The sequence below is a fragment of the Anolis carolinensis genome, chromosome 3, assembly GCF_035594765.1.
Source record: "Anolis carolinensis isolate JA03-04 chromosome 3, rAnoCar3.1.pri, whole genome shotgun sequence".
NCBI lineage: Eukaryota > Metazoa > Chordata > Lepidosauria > Squamata > Dactyloidae > Anolis > Anolis carolinensis.
Window position 1 is genome coordinate 277,467,874 of NC_085843.1, and position 24,434 is coordinate 277,492,307.

Below are 24,434 nucleotides of genomic sequence, written 5' to 3' on the forward strand. Positions count from 1 at the left end.
GAGACAATCTTCTGACCTGTGTTTATATAATTGATTTTAGTGCTACAATCCTATTTCTGATTTCTTGGGGAAGAATGTTAAGGTTCCAAAATGTATTGAATTGCCATAGGCTTTCATTGTCTCCACTTTTGAGAATCTGTTTCCCCTGCACTCTCCCTGCTCCTCTTTTAACGCAATAATTCTCAATGTATATTTTCCCTAGTAAGTTCCTATAAAACAGCCTGGCTGAGCGAGGGAGTATTTTAATATTTATGTGCCTTGCTTTCCCTCCAAACCAGAAACTCAAAATAGGTTACAGCAGGAGAAATGTAATACATAAGCAGAAACACCACAAACTAGCTAGCATAATAAACTTCATGAAAGTCTGAGAGAAACCATTGAATTATAGAAAATTTAGAGCTGGAAGGCACTGAGTTTCTACTCAATGCAAGAACAATAAGGCAGGACACAACTGTCCAGCTTCTACCGACATAACTCTTACGTTGGAGAAAAATCCACCATGCCCCACTGTTTGACCATTGAATGCCTCTTAGGATCCAGCTATACTGTCAAATTAATGCAGTTTGATGCCACTTTAACAGCCAAGGCTCAGTGCTATGAAATCTCAGTACAGTAGAGTCTTGCTTATCCAACGTAAACGAGCCGGCAGAACGTTGGATAAGCAAATATATTGGATAATAAGGAGAGATTAAGGAAAAGCCTATTAAACATCAAATTAGGTTATGATTTTACAAATTAAGCAGCAAAACATCATGTTATACAACAAATATTACAGAAAAAGTAGTTCAATACACAGTAATGCTATGTAGTAATTACTGTATTTACAAATTTAGCACCAAAATATCATGATATATTGAAAACATTGACTACAAAAATGTGTTGGATAATCCAGAACGTTGGATAAGCGAGAGTTGGATAAGTGAGACTCTATTGTATTTATAGTTTGTTACAGCTCCAATATTTTGGCCAAAAAGGCTAATGACCTTGTCAAACTACAACTCCTAGGATCCCATTGCACTGAACCATGGAAGTTATAGTGGAGTCAGACTGATTTAATTTTACAGTGTAGATGCACCCCTAGTGTCAGGATGTTTCTCCATATGTTTATCAATTAACTTCTCTGCCAGGTTTATAAAGTACTTTTAGTTCTGTCTTCTGGAGATAAAGCACACATATTTGTCCCCATTTATACCTGGTCACCCTGCAGTTATCTGAACAGCTATCAGGTGTTCTGGTGATACAATCACCTTACAGCCCTAAATACATTCAATCTGGTCTGGTTTTAGGAGTTAAGTAGGGCCTGATGAGTATGCCAAGACTGTTAGGGAATATCACGTATCTCCAGGTAAGACTAGGAAAGGATGTTGCTGAGTATTCGTTTCGGTGGACCCATGGTCTGACTCAGCATAAAGCGATTTCCTATGTTCCCCCTTGATCTTATCTTCGCCAGCCTAAACATACTTAGCTCTTTCAGCCTTTCCTCTTCAGATTTGGATTCCAGACCCCTCATTCTCTGGGTTCCCAAGGGCCAGTTTAATGCGGTGATGACAGGCCATCTCCTCCGAGAACTGGTAAACTGATGGTTCTGGGAGGTGGGTTTTGGTTTTTAAGTGTGCAGTGGGATAAAAAAGAGGCTGTTGGGCAGGGGAAAAAACATGGTGTAGTTGGAAAGCTAGCAGACATACTGCTACAAAATTATGTTATGCTTTGGACACATGGCATAGGGATGGAGAATATCTACCTATGGTGCTGAAGCAAGAACCTTTGAAAGCATTCAAGAGTTGAATGTGCAACTTAAACATATTCCCACACTCATATCCAAAATTACTGAGAGGTACCAATTCTAATGGCACAACTTTGACACAAGAACAGTAGGGATTTTCTAGGTCAAGACTAACCCAGTCCTTGAGGTTTAATTGCCAAAAGCAATGTATGATCTCGCAGAGGACATGTCCTGATGGCAATTCTTGTGTAGATTTCAGCATGGTACACTAAGTACAAGCTACAGTTGCATAGGGTTTGTCATTCAAATATACAATACCATCTGACAAATGAGAAGTATAAAGTTGGTAAAGGTAAAGGTTTCCCCTGACATTAAGTCCAGTCGTGACCGACTCTGGGCGTTGGTGCTCATCTCCATTTCTAAGCCGAAGAGCCGGCGTTGTCCATAGACGTCTCCAAGGTCATGTGGCCAGCATGACTGCATGGAGCGCCATTACCTTCCTGCCGGAGCAGTACCTATTGATCTACTCACATTGGCATGTTTTCGAACTGCTAGGTTGGCAGGAGCTGGAGCTAACAGTGGCCGCTCACGCCGTTCCCGGGGTTTGAACCTGGGACCTTTCGGACTCCAGCTCAGTGCTTTAATGCCACCAGTATAAAGTTATCCCTCTACATCTTGGTGATTATTTTGTGCTGATCTAATTATTTCCAGATTATTTGTCACCCCCTCTGCTGCTGTCATCTGCCATTTTTAATAGGAAGTTAGAAGTCTCACTTTGTATTCACAATCTTTCTGCAAGTCTTGCAAAACTGAGAGAGATTGCAAACATGAGGCAAGTTTTTTGTAAGTCCCTACTAAAAATGACATAGGGTAGCTGTGGAGAGAGCAGCAAGTCTCTCCAGCTACTGGCCTGCTTCTGCCTTTCAAAGGAACTCCACTACTTCATTTTCAAAGTACTCCAGCAGGATACAGTAGGACCCCCATACTCACAGGTGATACATTCCTGGACTTTGCATGGATATGTGAAGCCATGGATAATAGTGAATCCTATTGAAATGAGGGAAATCCAGCCCAAGAATGTCATAGAGTCCTGCTGAAGCACTTAGAAAATGTTTTGAGAGGACATATTTTGTTGGAAATGCTATAAATAAAACTGTGGATCCCGGTCCTGTGGGTTGGTGGCCGTAGGTGTACTGTATTTGAACTTTGTGGGATGAAACAGCAGCTTATACTTCTTGTGTGTTTTAAATATGTTTGGGAAACCTAGAGATGTTCACAGTTTTATGTATGTATGTATGACTGTTCTGTCTGTGCTAACATACCTCAGTTAACAATCTCTGACAACATAATAAAGCCTGACCTGGGGAAGAATGGACTCCTACAATAGCAGTGTGTGCTGGCATTCAACAGACAAGGTAAACAGCAGCAGCCTCTAGAATCCCTTTCTCAACATATACAAACAGGAAAACAGAAAGGAAAGGAAGAAAGCAGAGAAGCATACTTTGCCAGTCACCTCTAGCATGGTAAAAAAAAAAAGCTAAGATCTGCAGGTCTATCCATGGACATTGAAATCACAGATATTGGGACAAAAGGGGGAAAAAACACACACCTCTGGATGCACTTAAGAAAATGTCTTCATGTGTTCTCTAGAACGTTCAGCATGTGTTTGCTTATGCAAGGCTTATCTGACCCGATTGCTTCATTTCAAATGAGGATATTGTCAATTTTGAATAAACAATTTGTCAAAACAGGCTGGACTGCTCTTTTTGGTGTTGTAGTAACCTATCTTCTTTCTTTGTAATTTTGCCTCTATTGCTATGTTTTCCATTTAAAAAGTAATGTCCAGCGATATATCTGCTTCCATAACTAAGGTATACCAGTGTATATAAATTGGAGACTGTGTGACATTGATTTGAGCATTGGACTAAGACTCGAAAGAACAAGGTCCAAATCCTTGCTTGGCCATGAAAACCCACTGGGATGACTTTTGGCAAGTCACACATTCTTGGCCTCAGAAAACCCCATGATAGGTTTTCCTTAAGTCAGAAACAACTTAGAGGAACACAACAACAACAAACTTGTGCATACACACAAACACATACACTTTTCAAGGCAGTGCTCTCACTCACAGATTCTTCCCTTTTGCTGCCACCTGAAGAACAACAATTGGTTGGCAAGGTCTATCATGTATGATATATCGCTTTGGTTTCTGTTTTTGTTTTGACAAGCTGGAAAAGCCAAGGAAATGTGGAAGTCACAAGCAAATGATTCACGCTGGATCTGCAGACACTTTTGGTATCTGGAGATCAAACGGGAATGACACGCCATCCACCTGGTCTGCCACTATCAGGGAACCCAAGTTGAATCACAGCGACAGCTCTCTTGATCTTGCTGATGCAGGCAGTAAACTTTCAGCACCCAAATCGCACATGTTTGCACCGGCAGGGCAAGTCCTTCGGGTGTTGCCAAAGAAGGAAGAGGGGAGCAGTATCTGTCGAGCTGGCAGGGTGGAGCTAAACCCAAACCCAGTCAGATTTCATCTCGGAATGAAGTTTCATTTCCTCCACCTGCCACATTAAAATCCAGATCAGGGCTCTTGGAACTGTTTTAAAGTTTGTGAGTAGGGAGGTTTTATTTTTTTTCATGTCAGGAGCGACTTGAGAAACAGCAAGTCGCTTCTGGTGTGAGAGAATTGGCCATCTGCAAGGACGTTGCCCAGGGTACGCCCGGATGTTTTTGATGTTTTTACCATCCTTGTGGGAGGCTTCTCTCATGTCCCCACATGGAGCTGGAGCTGATAGAGGGAGCTCATCCGCACTCTTCCCAAGTTGGATTCGAACCTGATAGCCTTCAGGTCAGCAACCCAACCTTCAAGTCACAAGGCTTTAATCCACTACGCCACTGGAGGCTCCAGTGGAGGTCATCACTGGTGATTTGCAGATACGTTTTTACAAAATGGTGGGGGGAAAAAGATATTAAAGCAAACATCATTGTCATCATCCACCAGAACTCATAATAATTTGAGTACCATTAAAACATGACTAATCATTCCTTAGCAAACCCAAACCCAGGAGTTCTGATGGCCCATTTTTGTCCAATCATTTCAAGGGGCTAATTGGGGGGGGGGGGGTGTTGCTTGAGATCCCCTCTTCAATCCCTCAGAATAATAGAATCATCACGTTGGAAGAGACCTCAAGGACTATCCAGTCCAGCCCTATTCTGCTCGCAGTAGTATGCTATTAAAGCACTTCTGATGGAAAACTTTCCAACCTCTGTTCAGAAACCAAAATAAGGAGACTCCGAGGCAACATATCCCACTGTCAAAACTGTTCTTACCTAATGTTTGACATCTCTTTTCTTCTAATTTGAAACCATTGCTGAATGCCATCTGTTGGGGTGCTTTGAGTGTGTGTTCCTGCATGGCACAGTCTCTTCCAAATTTATGATTCTATTTTCCAGTCTGTAGATCCACAAAAAATAACCTTGTTCCATCTTCAATATGACATCGTTTCCTAATATTTAAATATGGCTACTATATCAGATCTTAACTTCTCCCAGGCTAGACAGATCCTGTTCTGGAACCCATGATCCTGAACAAATGGCATCTTTTATTTGCAACCTCGGATCCTGCAGGCTTCATTCATTTATAACAGGGGTGGGAATGGAGTGCCCTGAAGACTAAAGTGACAGTTGTGTCCATCACTAGTGTGATGCCATGGTTTAAGAGTTGGACTGGGGCTCACAGAGACCTGAGTTCGAATCCTTACTGATACATGAAAACTCCTTGGGTGACCTTGGGCAAGTCTCTCTCAGCCTCCAAGGAAGGCAATAGGAAACTCCCAATGAAGAAATCAGGCCAAGTAAATGTTATGATAGGTTTGCCTTAAGGTTATCATAAATCAAAAACTACTTGAAGGCACATGATAAGTCCTAGAAACTGTAGAACAAAAATGTTGAGGGTTTCTGAACATATACTAAGTGATTTTGCCTCTCAGCTGAATATTCACAGCACAACTTTCACCAAACTTTTGCAACAGAAGTGAAACAAGGACAAATAATTGTATTTTTCTCAATCTTTTTCATTTTTCCCTGGTATATACCTTGCTACTTCTTCTCTACCTAAAATACTTTCATACTATAAGCTCCCCAAAGAGACCTGTCCTTTGCTTATGTTACTTGCAATGCCTCATTACGATCCATGTACAAATTGTGGTTCTCTCTGTAACACAATAATGGATAATTAAGAGCAGGAATTGAAGGACAGGAACTATGACTTACATTTGTTCCCAAACGGATACTGCATTTTAGATCCAGGGGTTGTTCCTGGAACCTGCGCAGTATGAAGAATCAATGCTTCTGAGTGTGTACAGAGTTCATTTCTCTCGGCTTTGGGGGACAGATTTAGGTTACCTAAAGTGAATGATTGCAATAGTTATAATGCAGACGTTTTCTACGTTGCCTGCCAGATGAACAGAAGATGTACAGATCTAATTGCTTGAAATGTTAGCCATCCTGCATGAGCTACTATATGAAGGAGGGAGGGGATAGATCCTGATTGCATGAGCGTCATCATCATCATCATCATCATCATCATCATCATCATCATCATCACAACACTTTATTTATATTCCACCATTCTCCCCATGGGGACTCAGAGTGGATTTTGTGGCAGGAATATACCGAAATAGATACAGTCAAACATTCAATGCCTTATTACAATACAGTGAGACACACATAAACAGGCAAAGGCTTCTCCTTTCATTTCAGTCTCTTGGAAGTGGTGCTTATCTCTGGCTCTGGGGAAGATACTCTTCTCCATTTCCAAGCCAAGGAGCCTGCGTTGTCACCTCCTGGCTGTGTGACTGACATGATTGCTTGGAGCATCCTTATGCCTTTTCCCCTGAAGCGGTACCTATTTATCTACCCACATTTGCATGCTTTCGAACTGCTAGGTTGGCAGGAGCTAGTTTCTGTTGGTTTAAAAGTGTTTTTATTTTTAAATACTGTATTGTTCTTTCATTGTTGTTGGGTTTTTTTGTACTACAAATAAGACATGTGCAGTGTGCATGGGAATTTGCTCGTATTTTTTTTCAAATGATAATTTGGCCCCTCAACAGTCTCCTTAAAAAGTTTGAGGTCCCCTGGTGTACATGAACCCACAGACTTGGGTTTCCAATACTATAGTTAGAATAACGTCTGCTTTTATTGTTCCATTTCCTCTCATTTAAAAAACAGGTGGAGGTTACAGGTTGCAACTTAGAGGATATTTATGTAAGACACACTTCCTCATAACTGGAATGCCAGAGCAATATTTCTCTCCCCCCCCCCCCCCCCCAAATTCTATTTCTGTCTCTCATTTGTCATGCCAATTGCTCAATTGCTTCTCTTGGGACTTGAGATGAGCAAAAAATCCAGCGCTGAGTCTTGTGGTCATTGGCAAGGAATTTGGGTAGGCTGGGATGTGCTCACAAGGCTCACCTTTAGTAGCATGTACATTCCTCCCAGGTGAGGTCAGGCACCCCACCTGTACAGTTCCAGGGCAGAGACAGTTTCACATCCAACTGTCCCTGCTCCCCGGTGCGACTGAATCTCTTCTTCCACACTCCTTCCTCCAACTCGGTATATTCCTGCCACAAAAGAGTAGAAGAACCTTCCGTTTCGATTCAATTATTGTCAGAGCCCTAGGATTTCAAACAGCCCAATATTGCAGCCACCACCAAATGGATTGTCTATCCTATGGGTTTATGTGTATCAATTTTTTAGATTACTGTTTCCTTAGGACAAGGAGATGCCTTTTGGTATTCTTTTCAAATGCTACACTGTCAATGGCATGCTGGGCCGGATTATCAAGGTTTCTATTGCTGCTGTTACTAGATAGGAGTCTTGGGCAGAAGAAAAGAAGATTTATGATGGATCTACACCAGGCATAGGCAAACTTGGGCTCTCCGGGTGTTTTGGACTTCAACTCCCACCATTCCTAACAGCCTCAGGCTCCTTCCTTTCCCCCCTCAGCCGCTTATAATAATAATAATAACAACAACAAGAACAACAACAGTATTAAACTCTAGAATCAGGACAGTAAATAAAGAACACCACTCAGTAAATAGAGGAATTTCAGACATGAATCCACCAGGGCCAGCTAACACCTCCCAACAAAGGATTCCCCCTGGTGGTAAACAGCCAGACCTTGAAGCTGCAAGGCTATTCAGTGCTAATCAAGTTGTTCAGTTGCAACATTCACACCTGCCTATTGTTGTTGTTATTATTATTATTATAAGCCGCTGAGGGGGAAACGGAAGGGACCTGAGGCTGTTAGGAATGGTGGGAGTTGAAGTCCAAAACACAAGGAGGACCCAATTTTGCCCATGCCTGATCTACACTGTAGAATGAATCCAGTTTCACATCACTTTAACTGCCATGTCGCAATGCTATGGAATCCTAGCATAGCTTGGTGAAATGCCAGCACTTTTTAGCTGAATGTAAAACTACAACTCCCATGATTCTGCAGCCTAGAGCCATAGCACTGAAATTGGTTTCAACCTGCATTCATTCTATAGTGCAGATGCACCTCTATTGAAATTAGACTGACACTCTCCCTGCTTTCTTTTTACCTAGCAGACAGGTAAAAGAACCTTTTCATTCTGGCAGTCCTTTGAAAATTGGAATTCTAGGGGAAAATTTAGTAGTATCACGTGCCGGACTTTTATTTGTTGTTCCTTTAACGGTTTGTGTATTTAATTGGTTTTAGTTTTATGATCACTTAATTAATTTTTGCATGCTGTGAATGTTTAATTATGGTTGTTACAACTTGCGCCCCAAACTGGGGAGAAAGGGTGGTAATAACAATAATAATTATATGTACAACCCCTGTATTTGTGGACTTCGCAGGGATACCGGAAACGGCGGGTAATAGGGAACAAACACTATTAAACAAATGGCTACTAATGGAAGCATAACATGGAATCAGTGCTAGGCTTCCAAGAGAGGTCTGTATGCTATGCTTCTACTAGAAGCCATTGGTTCAATAGTATTGAACTTTCTTATGGAAACATATCATAGAATTACCCAGAGAACTGGGAAAATGTCCAGAGAAGACATATTTAATGAAACTGCAGGTATTGGTACTGTGGACACAGAATCACACTGTAATAATAATAATGATATATTTTTTTCATGTCAGGAGCGACTTGAGAAACTGCATGTCATTTCTGGTGTGAGAGAATTAGCTGTCTACAAGGATGTTGCCCAGGGGACGCCTGGATGTTTGATGTTTTACCATCATGTGGGAGGCTTCTCTCATGTCCCTGCATTGGGAGCTAGAGCTGACAGATGGGAGCTCACCCTGCTCCACGGATTCGAACCGCCAACCTTTCGATCAGCAGTCCTGCTGGTACAAGGATTTAACCCGTTCTGCCACTGGGGCCTCCATGGTGATGATGATAATAGCAAAGCTGAAAACATGCTGCCTTCTATATAGTGCCCTCTTGTGGCTGCATCCGTGTACCGCATACATAGATATTTATTCATTTTTGGGGTCCTACTAGAAACAGGGTGGATTTTTCAGTTGATTCTCTGCCAGTATTTTAAATTGGATAATGAATAGCATGTGCACCAAGTTTGGTCCAGATCCATCAACTTATGTTGGAGATTTTGCAGAACAAGCACACATACATACATATTTCCACCTATATGTGTGTGTATGTATATATACAGTAGAGTCTCACTTATTCAACATAAACAGGCTAGCAGAATATTGGATAAGCAAAACTGTTGGATAATGAGGGATTAAGGAAAGCCTATTAAACGTCAAATTATGTTATGATTTTACAAACTAAGCACCAAAACATTATGTTTTACAACAAATCGACAGAAAAAGCAGTTCAATACACGACATTATGTAATAATTACTATATTTACGAATTTAGCACCAAAACACCGCAATGTATTGAAAACATTGACTACAAAAACACTGACTACTAAAAGGCAGACTGCGTTAGACAATACAGAATGTTGGATAAGCTAACGTTGGATAAGTGAGATTCTACTGTATGTATGTGTGATATATCTATATATATAAAAGAGTGATGGCATCACGGCAATTCACAAAACAACAAAAGTACAGGCCCCCCAACCTCAAAATTTGACAACACAACCCATCATCCACGCCTCAAGGTTGATACAACAAAAAGAAAAGAAAAATAAAGTCCTAATTAGAGGGAGAGCAATAATTTTTTTTATCCAATTGCTGCCAGTTTAGAGGGCTAATCTCTGCCCACTTGGTTGCCTAGCAACCAAGGGACAGCCAGATTTCAGTTAGGGGACAGGCAGATTTAGGCCTCACTTAGACTTCTTCCCCAGATTATCTAATTTTCACTGGATTATATGGCAGTGTAGACTCAAGGCCCTTCAACACAGCTATATAACCCATTTATAATCTTAGATTATCTGCTTTGCACTGGATTATCTTGACTCCACACTACCATATAATCCACTTCAGTGTGCATTTTATACAGCTGTGAAGAAGGAGCCTCATATAATCCAGTTCTAAGCAGATAATTTAAGATTAGAAATATACAGTAGAGTCTCACTTATCCAACGTAAACAGGCCGGCAGGATAAGTGAATATGTTGAATAATAAGAAGGGATTCAGGAAAAGCCAATTAAACATCAAATTAGGTAATCGTTATACAAATTAAGCAACAAAACATCATATTATACAACAACCAATCAGAAATATTGTATATTCACAACCTTTAGGAAATAATATCCCCTGATGGCGCAGCGTGTTAAAGCGCTGAGCTGCTGAACTTCTGGACCGAAAGGCCACAGGTTTGAATTGGGGGAGCGGAGAGAGCCCCCACTGTTAGCCCCAGCTTCTGCCAACCCAGAAGTTTGAAAACATGCAAATGTGAGTGCATCAATAGGTACTGCTCCGGCGGGAAGGTAACGCCGCTCCATGTAGTCATCCCACATGACCTTGGAGGAGTCTGCGGACAACGCCGGCTCTTCGGCTTAGAAATGGAGATGAGCACCAACCTCCAGAGTCAGACACGACTGGACTTAATGTCTGGGGAAAACCTTTACCCTTGACCTTAACTACCACCAATTCCTCAATACTTTATTTCCCATACCACCAGACTTCGCCACAGCAACGCGTGGCCGGGCACAGCTAGTATATATATATATATATATATATATATATGAGAGACTTAATGACTCATAGTAACACTTGAGAGTACCATTATTGGCTTCGGGTACTCAATGGCCTTAACTGAGTTGTAATAATATGAGCCCTTTTCTCCTTCATATAAACAATGAAGGAGGAAGAAAACGGCAATGAAAACCCAGTTCCATTATCCTAACAAGGGATGTATTCATCTTTTGTTAAATGGAACGACAATCGCTGGCATCTCCAGGTAGCACTGGGAACAATTTGTTAAGGGAGAGAAGCTCTCAATCTGTTGTTGAAGGCTGGAATCACTGGGTTGCTGTGAGTTTTCTGGGCTGTATGACCATGTTCCAGAAGCATTCTCTCCTGATGTTTCTTCCACCTCTATGGCAGGCATCTTCAGAGGTTGTGAGGTCTGTTGGAAACCAGTCAAGTGAAGTTTATATATCTGTGGAAAGTCCAGGGTTGGAGAAATAATTCTTGTCTGTTTGAGGCAATTGGGAATGTTGCAATTGATCACCTTGTTTAGCATTTTAATGGCCTTGAAGCTTCAAAGCCTGGCTGCTTACTGCCTGGGCGAAACCTTTGTTGAGAGGAGCTAGCTGGCCCTGATTGTTTCATGCCTGGAGTACCCCTGTTTTCAGAGTGCTGTTCTTTATTTACCCCACTTGCCTAGTATCCAACAGACCTCACAAACTCTGAGGATGCCTGCTATAGATGTGGGTGAAATGTCAGGAGAGAATGCTTCTGGAACATGGCCATACAGCCCAGAAAACTCACATCAACCCAGAAGCTCTCAATTTTTGCAAAGGCAAGAGGCAAGGAATGCGTAGGCTGGATCTACACTGCCATATAATGCAGTTTAATTGTACTGAACTGCATTATAAGGGTCTGTACTGCCCCTCTCTATACTACCATATAATACAGTCTAACAGCATTGAACTGCATTATATGGCAGTGCAGACCTTTCTCTGAAATATAGCCTATTGTTAATCCTTGGCCATCCTTGTAGAATTAGGGTATGGACTACCACTTCCAGAATGAGGTTTTCTTAAGCTAGGCACACTCAAGGTTTCATTGTTGCACCTTAGATACAACAGGCATGGGCAAACTTCGGCCCTCCATGTGTTTTGGGCTTCAACTCCCACAATTCCTAGCAGCCAAATTGTGGACGTTGAAATCCAAAACACCTGGAGGGCCGACGTTTGCCCATCCCTTTGTGAATAGGGAAGAAAGGGGCCTCGTTAGGTGCTGCGTCCCCTTTAAGCGGATAATCCCACCACGGGCCACTAGGTGGCGCTCTTTCCTCGCCTGCTTAGCCAATGGGGGCGGCGGCCGAGCTGCGAGAAAGGGGGCGGTGCCTCTTCACGCCGTCCCCGCCCCATCTAATTCATCTTTATCCAGAGCCCCGCCTCCAGGGGGCGGACATCCAATGGTAGCGCGGGCTCGCCTTGCTAGGGGCGTGCCCTCGGCGTCTCCCTTTGGTCCGAATGGCTCTAGGGTTGCTAGGGGCGTGGCAAGGAACGTGATGGGCAGCCGGGCCACGCCCCCTGGGTCTGAGCCGCGGCGGCGGAGCGGGCGCCCTCAGAGCGAGCCGGGAGAGGATTGCATGAGGACGGGAAGGGAACCGAAGGAAGCGAACCAAGGAAAGGAGCAAGGAAGACTTCGCGGAAGGGGCTGTCTGTCTGTCCGCACTTGGCTAGGCTTAACCCGGATCAGTCGCGGATCCGGCTCGGAGTGGGAATATCTCGCGAGTTTTTTTGTTGTTGTTGTTCCTTTCCCCCGCGCGCAAGACTCTGGGACCGCGGCAATTGAGAAAGGGGGAAAACAATATTAAAGAAGAGCGGGATCCTACAGTTCGGTGGACTACAACTCCCATCACCCACGAGGGACCGCGAAGTTGCCCCCACTATGGGGGCGACCCGGGGACTGGGCCCGGAGCTGCTTTTGCTGCCGCTGCTGCTGGGGCTCCCGGGATGGGGACGCGCCTTGGAAGGTGAGTCGCGAGTGGGAGAAGCACGCGTGGAGATAGATCCACCCTCCAATTGAATCGGTTCTCCTACCTTCCCCTTATTTTCCCGGAATATCACTCCGTGGGGCGAAACACGCGGGTCGCGAGTGGGAATCGACGCGCGTGGGAGAAGCGCTCCTCAAAAGAATCACCCCCTCCGGTTGTATTACTTCACCCACTTTCCCTATTATTTCTAGAAATGTCATTCCGTGGGACAAAACACGCAGGTCGCGAGTGGGAATAGACACGCGTGGGAGAGGGGCTCCTCCCAGGATAGAATCACCCCCCTTTCAATTGGATTGCTGCACCCATTTCCCCCCCCCCTTTGTCCGTGGGACAAAACACGCGTGGCTGAAAACTCCCCTGATTGCATTGCGTAGGGTCCCTTATACTCTCGGTCCTCAAGAGGCAGGCTGGATCTCGATCCCACTTCACTCCCTATGCAAAACACTCGTGGGGAAAACTCCCCCTGTTGAATTACGTGGGGTCTGCATCCCATGGTAGTGTAGGTCCCACCTCAATACCTACTCAAAACACTCGTGGGAAGAGCGGTTCATGTTCACCTGTGAATGGATTGAATTGAGTGAAGGAGAGTCCAGAAGGGGAAAGATTCTCTGTGGGATTGCCCCATATTGATCCAGGGTTGAGAGAGCATCTCTACACCAGGCATGGGCAAACTTCGGCCCTCCTTCCAGGTGTTTTGGACTTCAACTCCCACCATTCCTAACAGCCTCAGGCCCCTTCCTTTTCCCCCTCAGCTGCTGCTAATAATAATAACAATAATAACAACAACAGTATTAAACTCTAGAATCAGGACAGTAAATAAAGAACGCCACTTAGTAAAACAGAGGAATTCCAGACATGAATCAATCAGGGCCAGCTAACACCTCCCAACAAAGGATTCCCCCAGGTGGTAAACAGCCAGACCTTGAAGCTGCAAGGCTATTCAGTGCTAATCAAGGTGGTCAGTTGCAACATTCACACCTGCCTCAAACAGACAAGAGTTCTTTTCCCCAAGCTGAATATTATTCCACAGATATATAAACCCTACTTGACTAGTTTAACAGAAATCACCTCCTCTGAGGATGTCTGCCATAGATGCAGGTGAAACATCAGGAGAGAATGCTTCTGGAACATGGCATACAGCCTGGAAAACTCGCAGCAGTCCAATGATTCCGGCCATGAAAGTATTTGACATCACACTGAACAACAACAGAGTCGTTCATTATTATTATTATATTGCATTAAGTCAATGTGTTGAGAGTGACTGATGCTTCCCTGTGAATGAAATTCCCCTCCTATTGAATTACATGGAGGAGTCGTGGCTTGTTTGTGTTGAACCCCCAAAGCCATTGTCTCTCCAATGTGCTTCAATATAGGATACACACACACACACACATGTATATGTATATTGTCCTAAAAGGCAACTATGCTGCCCAGGGTCCCTTTCCACGGCCAAGAAGGCATGTCCATTGTCTCGGACAGGCGCCTGAATGAAGAGAAGCCATTGTCCCTTGTCTTTTTACGGGGCTCCTTTTCCCATTCCTGTCTTGCAATCCCTTTGGCGCTTCAGCTTGGGGTGCATCTACACTGTAGAAGGAATACAGTTTGCCGCCACTTTGACTCCGATGGCTCAATGCTGTGTCGTGATGAGAGTTGTGCTTTTGCAAGGTCTTCTGCCTTCTCGGCCAAACAGTTCTCCCGATGCCATAGCATTGAGCCATGGCAGTTCAAGTGGTGTCAGACTGCATTCATTCTCCAGTGTAGATATAGCTAGGGCTTTCCTTGCTCTATTCTCCCTGTGACCAGACCAAGAAAGAGGGAAGTCGATGGCTGAAAATAGCAATATTTTCCTGAGATCCAACCTATGTTTTGGGTTTGCCAGACTTTTCCCAATTTAGATCTAAAGAAGTGATATCTTGGAGGACCCCCATCCACACTCTCTGTTTGGTGACACAGCTTTATGGAGTCACTTTGGAGAAAATAATAAGCGAAGGAAGCTCAAGGCTCCTGGTCCCCGTGTGTGTACATTGTGTTGATTTTGTGGAGTGACTTAATGAGAAAACCTTGGATCTGTAGGTGTCCTGCTCATCCACTGGTTAGTTAATTGTAATTTAAACCTCCCAGATGAGTGTCGAACTGCTATGGTTTAAAATAATTCCATTTTAATAGACTTCCTTGATTTTCTTGGCCTGTTTCTGTCTTGTATCGGTCATTGTATGACCTTATTTTTTTCTCCAAATTGGGAGACTGTTTTCAGTAGACCATGTCACGAAACCAAGTGAGTTCAACAAGGGGTGCAGAATCAATGCTCATTTTAAAGGTTGCATCTAACACTGTAGAATTAATGCAACATGTCACCACTTTAACTATCATGGCTCAGTGTTATGGAACCATAGGAGTTGTAGTTTGGTGAGGTACCAGCACTCTTTGGCAGAGAGTTGCAAAGCATTGAACCATGGAAGTAAAAATGGGGCCAAATGCATTAATTCCACAGTGTAGATGCAGCCAAGACCTCAGTGGCTCGAGATATTTGTAAGAGATCTTTAATAATAAACTTTATTTGTATCCTGCCCTTTCTCCCCATAGGGGACTCGGAGCGGTTAACATCATAAAAGGCAAGTATTCCGTGCCTTTGCAAATGTATAGATGGAAATAGTCCTTAATTCTAGTTGCTTCAAGAAGATGGACATTTTATTTTTCTTTCAATGAAAGCTCAGATTCTCCGAAGCCACCTGTATTGTGAGTCTCAGCATCCTGGCTCCATCCCATCCCTGCTTTTAAGTCCAAAGGGCACAAAGTAATTTTCCTTCAGCAGGAAACTGCTTCTTCCAGATGGAGCTTTTCTTCTAGCTGTTCCTGGCAAAAGGGCATCGGTGTAGCCTTGCTGTTCTTCTGTCCTTGATAGAGCCGAGCTTTGTTTCTTGTCCTCTCTCTCCTTAATCTTAGAAGCCAGAAATGATGCTCTAATGCCCCGCTCAAATCCAGAGCCAGAATGGGAAGGACAGGCTTTGTTCTCCCAATTTAATAGGAGACCAGAGAAAGAGAGGAGGGCAGCAGCGTCGTTTGGGATCTCGCTCCTACGGAAGGCTCTTTTGCTTTTGCGGAGCTGGCAAAGAAACTTTTCACTCCAGCTGCTTGCAAAATGCAAGGCGCCAGGCTAGTTTATCAGATAAAAGTGTCAGGCCTCCGATTAAGCTCGGAAAAACGCTCAGGCCCGTCTTGTCTTTTGTGATCTGAACCTTAAAGGTAGGAGGGAAAAGAGCACATTTTTCAGCGTGTTCCAGCAGAGCGGCATAGAAGCTGCCAGGTTTTGAGATTTCTTTGCTGTTTGATGTATTCTCTCTCAGTCAATTCCCTGTTTTTTAAAAATCCAGTCTCGCTTCTCCGGTTCCCCCTACCCACCCCACACGTGCAAAGGGGGGGGGGAGATGTCTCCAGAGCCTGCCACTTTAAATTCATTTTCCAGAAATGGCTCGAAATGCATCAACTCTCTTTGTTTACCAAAAGCGTCTTGCGACCCTGCCTGCCTCAGCTTCATTTTCTTGGGTTATATTCAAAACATGTGTCTTTCTTGTCATCTTTTCCCCCCCTCCTTCTCCTGTTTGACACAGGCTTATGTATTTGCTTCCCCACGCACATTCTTTTGTTGGGATGGCAAAGATGCTGGGTTTCTTTGGCAAAATGGGTTCGGGACAGAAGGAAGAATACAGGCAAAGAGGGGAAGTCTTTCTTTTCCCCCAGGATCACCCCTAACCTGTATTTCCAAGAATTTGCAAAAAAGGGGCAAAGCATTTACTTTCCCCCCCAAGTTCTCCCCTAGCCTGTGTTTTCAAAGAAGAAAAACATTCAAATGTGACTTTTCTACTAAAAGCATTATCTGGAAAAACTTTGGGTAAACATCAGTATAGCGAATGGAGCATAAGCCCTGGCATCCCCTTGGTTGAATATCTAGCCAGGGACACCACCCCCTCAAATACTTTAAGTGCTGGAGAGCATTTGCACACAAGGGCTTTGGCACTCTTTTTTTCAGGATGCTGGGGAGGAATGGATTTATCTTCTCCAAATATGCAGCTGGGTCCAGTATTTGGATATAAGGGGGTTCAAGGAGGGGCCCTATGGACATTTAGTGCCAAAAGCAAGCCACAAAGATTTCCTGGCTCTGAATGGGACCCACTGCAGTGCTAAAGCACTGAATGGTGTTATCCTTTGTAAGTTTGTGAGATCTTGTCACCTTGTTTTGTGTTGATATTCTCCAGCTTGCCGTGTTCTTTGGGAATAGGGCATGCCGTGTTCCATAGCTGGTTCCTCCAGTGGCGTGCTTGAGCTTTTCCTGTAGTTCCCTTGTGTTTGTCATACTACAGATATCCTGTATATCTTGTCCCTGTTTCTGCTCCACAATAGGGAGTGGGTGTTGTTGTTGTTATTATTATTATGTTTATCTTTATTTATACCCTACTTTTTTCTCCACAAGGAGACTCAAAGTTGGCCACGGTGCCATTTAACTCGTCAGGGAATGGAGAATGGGTTGGTGGACATGGAAAAAGTTCCTTTGGCGTCACAACACTTTCTTGTTTTCCTGTGTGCATTTTAGCTAGTGAAAAGGGGACTTACAGAGCTTGGAGACTCTATCTGCGGAGGTCATTGCTGAGACCGGATTTCTCTGAAACCTCTTGCTGGGAGGTGCTGACTTGGGGTCTCTCCTTGCAAATCTGGGTTGGCTTCCCTAACCTCCACATTTTTTTTTTGTTCAGTCTTTGTTCCAGCAGGAATCCATGTAAACTGATTGATAGTGTGTATTGCTTACGCTGTGATTTAACTCTGCGAATCAGGGTCACTTGACCTTAAACCAGCAGGAGTGTGTGTTTGGGGATGGTTGTATTTTCTTTCTTTCTTTCTTTCTTTCTTTCTTTCTTTCTTTCTTTCTTTCTTTCTTTCTTTTTTTCTCGTTCCTCCTTTCTTTCTTGTGGTCCTTTGCTAACACTTTCTTTTTTTAAAACAGATACCCACTTTAACCCCCTCCCCAAAGGAGGAACGTCTCACAAGGCAGCTTCCTTAATGCCGACTGACTGTCGCATTTGAGCAGTTACTGTAAATCTCGCGTATGCATTACTTTTAGTGCTAATAATAAATCCATAGCGGCAATAAATCCATAGGCGCACACTCTATATAAACCGCAGCTGCTAGTCGCCCCCTCCCATTCTGCCACCTCACTCAGCCCTGTCAAGTTGAGATGCCAGAAATATGTAACTCCCAGCTAGTTGGGTTACCTTCTCGCCCCTACCCATCAGAGTGGGGGGCTTGCGGTTGACTCGGTGTGTGTATGTGTGTAGGCATTTTTATTTTTTCACTCGTCTGGCATTTTTTGAAATTGCAACATGACTCTCTTAACATCGTGCGCCCCCTCCTCCTTGCTTTCTCTCTCTGCCTGAACAAGAGGGGAAGCATGGAGGGTCCAGTTTCTTTGCAAAGGAGCTCAAATTGGGGGGAAAGAAAGGGACAGAGAAGGCTTGGGGAGGGGAGTCCTTCCCAGCCGTGACTCAGTGAGGGCTTTGTACTTCTGGGGAAGAACATGGTCTCTCTTCTCCCCTGTCCCCCTGCCCAGATTTCTCTCTTAAGCGTGCTGGGTCTGTTTGAAGTTACAGTGTGTTTTTCTTCTCGGGTTCAGCAGCGCCTGAGCCTGCCGGAGAAGGAATGCTTTGGCTCAGAAGTCTTGGTGGCTTTCTCTGGCAATGGAGGCTGAAGTTGGGAGAAGAGGAGCCGCGCTTGGCTGGGGAACTGAGCTCCCCCTTGGGAATCTGGGCCAAAGCGCCTCCGCCTAGGCTTTTGAAAAATGCAACCTTTCTCTTTTCCCCCTCTTTCTTTTTTCCTTCCTGACTGCTCCCCTCCTTCCAGGCTCAAGGCACCCCCTCTGTGTCCCAGAAAGCCAAACCTCAGGTCAGAGAAAAAGAGAGGGAAAACGATATGGTATTAATTTAAAGTGCATCAAATCACATTTTCTAGAGCTCTTAGTGCTTCTGATGCAATTTCCAGGCGGTGGGGGAAGCCCCCAGCCTCTTTCCCCCCAGGGCTCAGCACAAGGGAAGTCATTAATGTTGGTTTGGGAGCAAAAGCAGCCCGCAAAGCTAGGGGCGCTTTTGCCAGTTTTCTTCTTTTCATTGAATACAGGTAGGCATGTAATTCTTCCTTAATCTCCTACTCGGTAGAAGGAAAAAAGTAATTACAGCATTTTTCATCCTGCCCTAAGAAAAGTCTTGAACTTTGAAGGCAGTTTTCAGTTCAAAACTTCTTCTGCACAAAAATTCACATGTGGTTGTCTGGCGTAGGAAACAGCATTTTCAGCACAGAAATAGTCAGCGTGCCTCTGCTGAGTGGAATGTACAGAAAAAAGCATTGTTTTCTGCCCAGAAAGTAGTATTTCTACTGAGAAATATTACTTTTCAGCTCAGAAAAGTGAATAAAACTACACCATGTGTGGATTTTGTGCAGAATAAGTTTCGAACTGCAAAGACTCCAGGATTTTCAATAGAACAAAACTGCACCATGTGCGGATTTTGTGCAGAATAAGTTTCGAACTGCAAAGACTCCCAAGATTTTCGATAGAACAAAACTGGACCATGTGCGGATTTTGTGCAGAATAAGTTTCAAACTGCAAAGACTCCAGGATTTTCAATAGAACTTCTCGGTGTTTGAGAAATGTTTCCAAAACATATTTCTAACTTATTAAACTATTCTTCCTATTCCTAAATACAGACCAGGGGCATGGATTCTGGTGTGGGACTCCTTGTATAATCTGGAAGGGTTTCCCCTGCTTTGTCTGGGCTGGTTTGCTGCTTCTGGTCTCAAAGGCCCTGTGTGGGTGAGAAGGAGTTTCAGGAGCAGCGCTTTCTGGCCTCCTTTGCAAAAGAAGGTTTTTTTTAATTCTCCCATAACTGGGTCAAAAAGTATTGGGGAAAAGTGGGCATTTGGGATAAACTTTGAGGAGTGGCGTGCTCAGCCTATGCTCCGATTCTTGGCCTTCAGAGTGTCTTATAATATAGATTATAAGCTCTTCAGCTGCTATCATAGTGACTGAAAAGTGGTTGCAAAAGAGGATTTTTCTCCTCTCCGTTCATTGTATATATGTGGTTAAAGTGGGTGTTCAAATCCCTGCAGCTGAGGGATGGTTGAAACTATTCCAGGTGAGTTTGATGTAAAGTGTGTGTGCGTGTGCGTGCAGTATTCGGTGCCCCAGTTTTCTTGAACTGTGAAGGCAGATCAGAGAGCGGTTCAAACCCCACAGCTTAGCTGTACAAAAGCCATAAGAATCCGGCAGCCTATTTGCTTCCATAATATCCCACTCCCAGTGTATTAATAAGCCTTCGCATACTGCACATATTTATGCGCACATTTGATACAAACTAATGTATGCGTGCAGAGCCATGTGCCCCCGTGACATGGGATTCTCCTCCACCACACCCCCCACCTCATTCATGCCTCCTGTCAGGTATTTTCCTGATGGAGAGGGATTTGCCTTCTTTTTAATTACAGTTCATTGAACTGTCTCCTCTCTCGCTGGGGAGCTTCGCCCTGCTGTTATGTTGATGCTTTCGGATAAGGCCGAGCGATGGCTGGTCACAGAACTCTGGAAGCTCTGGCCGAGCTCATTAAATCTCCCGTTTCTTGCAAGCTGGCTCATCCGTGGAAGGAAAAAGAAGACAGTTCCTTTGTGCCCCCGAAAAGCAGTCGGCTAATTGGCAACAAGGGCTAACCTGCGAGTCACATTTCGGGAGTTTCGGAGGGGTTTCTTTTTCTTCTTCTTATGTCTTTTCTTCTCTCCCTCTTTTTTTGGTGTCTAGCAAAGCTTCACTTTAGGTTACATGGGCAAACCATTGAACCTCTAGGCTACTGAAACTTGCAAGCAAAAATAGTTGTGCCCGTTCTCCTTGTATGTCTTACAGTTCCTGTTCCTGGCTACCTCCCAGTTTTTGTTATGAGCCTTGGCTGAGAGGCTGACACGTTCCACAAAATATTCAGGCAAACCAGTCCGATATGTTTTCTTTTTGGCTTTCCGTTCACACGGTCTGGTCAATTGGACACTGAGGACTTTTTAATTAACGAGCCCAAATCCTGTGAATCACAGCCACATATGTTGTTTTGTGTGTGGGTATATTTGTGTGTGTGTGCAGGTGCACACACGCATGCGCACACTGTTGTTTTTCGTTTCCCTCGCCTTTTCAATTGAGGCTTTGCTTGTTGTGCTGACTCAAACTGGTTTGTCCAGATTGAGCGTCTCCTCATTTTGGTGCCAAGTGCGAGCGGGAGGGAGAAGACAGGGGTTGGTGTGCATGTGCAGCCGTTCACATTTCCTCTGTCGAATGTTCCAGAACCAGCTCAGGTTGGCCCCAGGTCCACTTTGGTGATGGTGTCAGGGAGGATTCCCCCCCCCCCTCTGTTTTGCCAAATAGGCCACTAGGTTAAACCACTCATTTTCCACATCAGCCTTTGAGCCAGGCGATGCTTTGACACCTTCAAAGTGGCAGCTGGGAATTGGTGAGAGTTGCCAGAACTTGCGAAGTTTCCTTATGTCAGCTTAGATACCCAAAGCTGAGAGTGTGTTACATCACTTCTGCTCAAAGTGGTGGTCTGTGGATTGGTGCCAGCTTCCAAACAATTGGCTGCCAGTCCAAGACAGGTTTCTAAGAAATAAAGAAGCACTTGGGCACAAAGAGTGTTTCTAGTGTATTGGGCAGAATATCCTGCAGGTTTCCCACATTGGATGGTTTAAGAAACCCAGTGTTACACTTTACCCTATGCAGTCGATTCGGCTAGTGAATGATTTGTTTTTTCCTTTGCTTTGTTTTTTAAATATGGTAGCCTTCGCATAGCTGTCTTTTTTGTTCTTAATTAAGGAAACACAGCTTTCACAAGGAAGCGGCTTGTTCTGCCTCACAAAGCACACATCTAGGGGACAAAAGATGGTGGGTCAATTAGTCACATAAGAGGTTACTGGCGAGTAGATGAGTCTGCATGTACATGGGTTAGTTGTGGGGGGCTGTCAAAAGGAAGCCAAAGTAAAATCCACTCTCTGTTTGGAAGGGCCTGATTTTCTGCAAGGAGGTAGTGTACAATAGATGGGAGTATTTTGATCGAGGAGATCTAGATGAGAAGTTTAATAACATCCAAAATCAACAGAACAACAATCCCTTTGTTGGGCCAACCAGAAATGCAGAAAATACATCAGACAACCTTTCAAAGCTCCACTGGCTTCTTTATCTTTTTTCTTCTTCTGTATAATTTCCCTTCATCACCTTTCCCTAATGAAGAAGCAGGCTGAAGATTGAAAGCTTGTGCATTTTTGGTTGGCCTAATACAGGGACTGCTGTTTTGTAGAGTTTTGGATGTTACTGTGTTTTGCTAAATGGCCAACACAATTACCCCTGGATCTCTTTTTGTAGATGACAAATGCACTGTCTTATCACCCTGGACACACTCCATCCTAACTGATTTCAGGTACCTGGTTAGTATTTTGATGGGAGATCGAGAGAGAGTGATACGGATCTCCAGAAAGATTCAAAAAAATAATCCTGGTCCTGCTAACTGGAGTTGAAAATACTGGGCTTGTGAATCCGTGCACCTTTTCAGTGTAAGGCAGTTGTCCCTGTGTAGAGAAACATGGGCAGAAGCAAATACAATACTGTCCTTGTGGGACCTTGTATTTATCTGTGGTCTGAGTGAGATTACAAGTCCTCATTGGTGCAAGGATGGCTTTACAGTCCAGGAGGCATCTTGCTCCATTCTTGTGTGGACAATGTTTGGCACATTGGCACTATCGAAGAGTTCACACATCAGCTCACAATGTCAATGAACCATTTTTTGATCCTTTATCTTCAGCATTTAATTTTTTTCCAAATTGAACAGTAACCATGGAGTAACATCCCCCTCAAAACCCATTGCTGAATTCTGATGAGTGTATATGTGTATGTATATGCAGATGGATTCTCTGTATATTCATGCTGAGTTTACAAGAGAGGTGAAGATAAATCATTTGGGCTGAGAGAAAGCTCCCTAACCAAGCAAAACAAGTCATACAACTTTCTTGGGGCTCCCGACATCCTGTTGGTACCTCTGCAAAGTGTTGGAAACTAGAGTGTTTTGCTGGCTCTTTTGCTAGCAGGTCCCTTTTGCATGTTCTGGAAAGATGTTGGAGAAGAAGGGCGTGTAAATGGCTCTCTGTGGTGCCCGGTACTGTCTGCTGGCATTTGCAGTGCTTATCTTTGAGAGGAGAGAGGGTAGTAAGATTGCAAAGAATCAGAAGTGAAAACCCTTGGCAGGGCAAATGTCGGTAGCTCTCCAGAGCACAGTCTTTGAATGTTTGGTGGTCTGCCATGCTGTGGTGTATCAGACTAGTGTGGTGCCGCTCCGCGGGTGTCTTGCACATGCTTATGTCCTCCACCCACCCCGTCCCATGTTTCTATGAGCCTCCAAGTTTCCAAACACCTGTTTCCCAGCCCCCACTCAGGAATGTGAAATGTCGGAAACATAGAAGAGTTAAGACCTGGTTTATAATCAACAACATGCGCGCCCAACGCTCTTGTTCCAGTGGAGACTGCAACTGATGTGGACGTTGCATGGATTTACCCAAGGATTCAAAGAGATCTTTATATTTCCGAAAGGTGCTCTCTCTCTCTCTCTCTCTGTCTGTCTCTCTCTCTCTCCTCACTGCCCAAATCCCTTCCCCTCTTCAAAGATGGCTGAAGAAGGCTGCCAGCCTCTGTCCCAAAGCCTCGCTTTCCTGGGGAGGCAGCAGCTGCTCTGACATTTGCTGTGACCGACTTTTGCCCCAGTGAAATCCATGCTCCTTGGAGGGCGGAAAGGGCTCCCTTGCATCTCCAGACCCTTTTCAGTTGTCCAATTAGCCCTGGTAGCAGTTAGAAACCCAACTTCAGGGATTCTTTGGCTGGCAGGAGCATTGGCTTGGGTGTCATTCTCCTTCGCATGCACCAACGGCATGGAATCTGAGGCCCTTTCTTCCCCTCTCGCCTTATTAATGAGAAAAATGTGTAGGGTTTTGACCAATTGCCAGAAATAGATTTATTCTAGTCCCCCAGAAATTAAACTGAAAATGAAGAGAGCGGGGGGAGAGAAAGAGAGAAGAATAAGAAAAGAAACGAGAGAGGGAGAGAACAAGAGGGAGAACGCCAGGCTTGGCACTCTTCTCCTCCACTCCGTCTCTCTCTGCTTGTTTTAACTTCGGAAGAATCTCAAGTTTGGGCTGGGGGTGGGGAAGCGAAGGATATTTAGGTTTAAACAGTTCCAGATGGGTTTAGCACTCGCACATTGGGAGGAAGTGAGCTGAGAGCCGCACGGAGATTTGGGTAACTGCCCTGGGCGCAAGACGGGAGGGAAGTCTTGGCAGCAATGTTTGTGAGATCCATGTGCTTGCCAGCTTGTTGTTGACTCTCAGAGTCACTGTGTCTGAGAGGTGAGACTTTTATCAGAACGTCTCCTGGCACCGTCTTCTCTGTTCCACGCCTCCAGATGCTTGCTTA

At 44.3% G+C, this 24,434-nt stretch overlaps 1 protein-coding gene across 1 annotated transcript in view; it reads left to right on the forward strand.

The window, feature by feature from the left end:
- The first annotated feature begins 12,470 nt into the window (after positions 1-12,470).
- Positions 12,471-24,434, forward strand: part of ephb3 (EPH receptor B3) — a 116,461-nt gene continuing 104,497 nt past the window's right edge. The window contains exon 1 of the mRNA XM_008118225.2: positions 12,471-12,888. Coding sequence (XP_008116432.2) covers positions 12,804-12,888 — 85 coding nt within the window. The 5' untranslated portion in view covers positions 12,471-12,803. The remainder of the gene's footprint in view (positions 12,889-24,434) is intronic.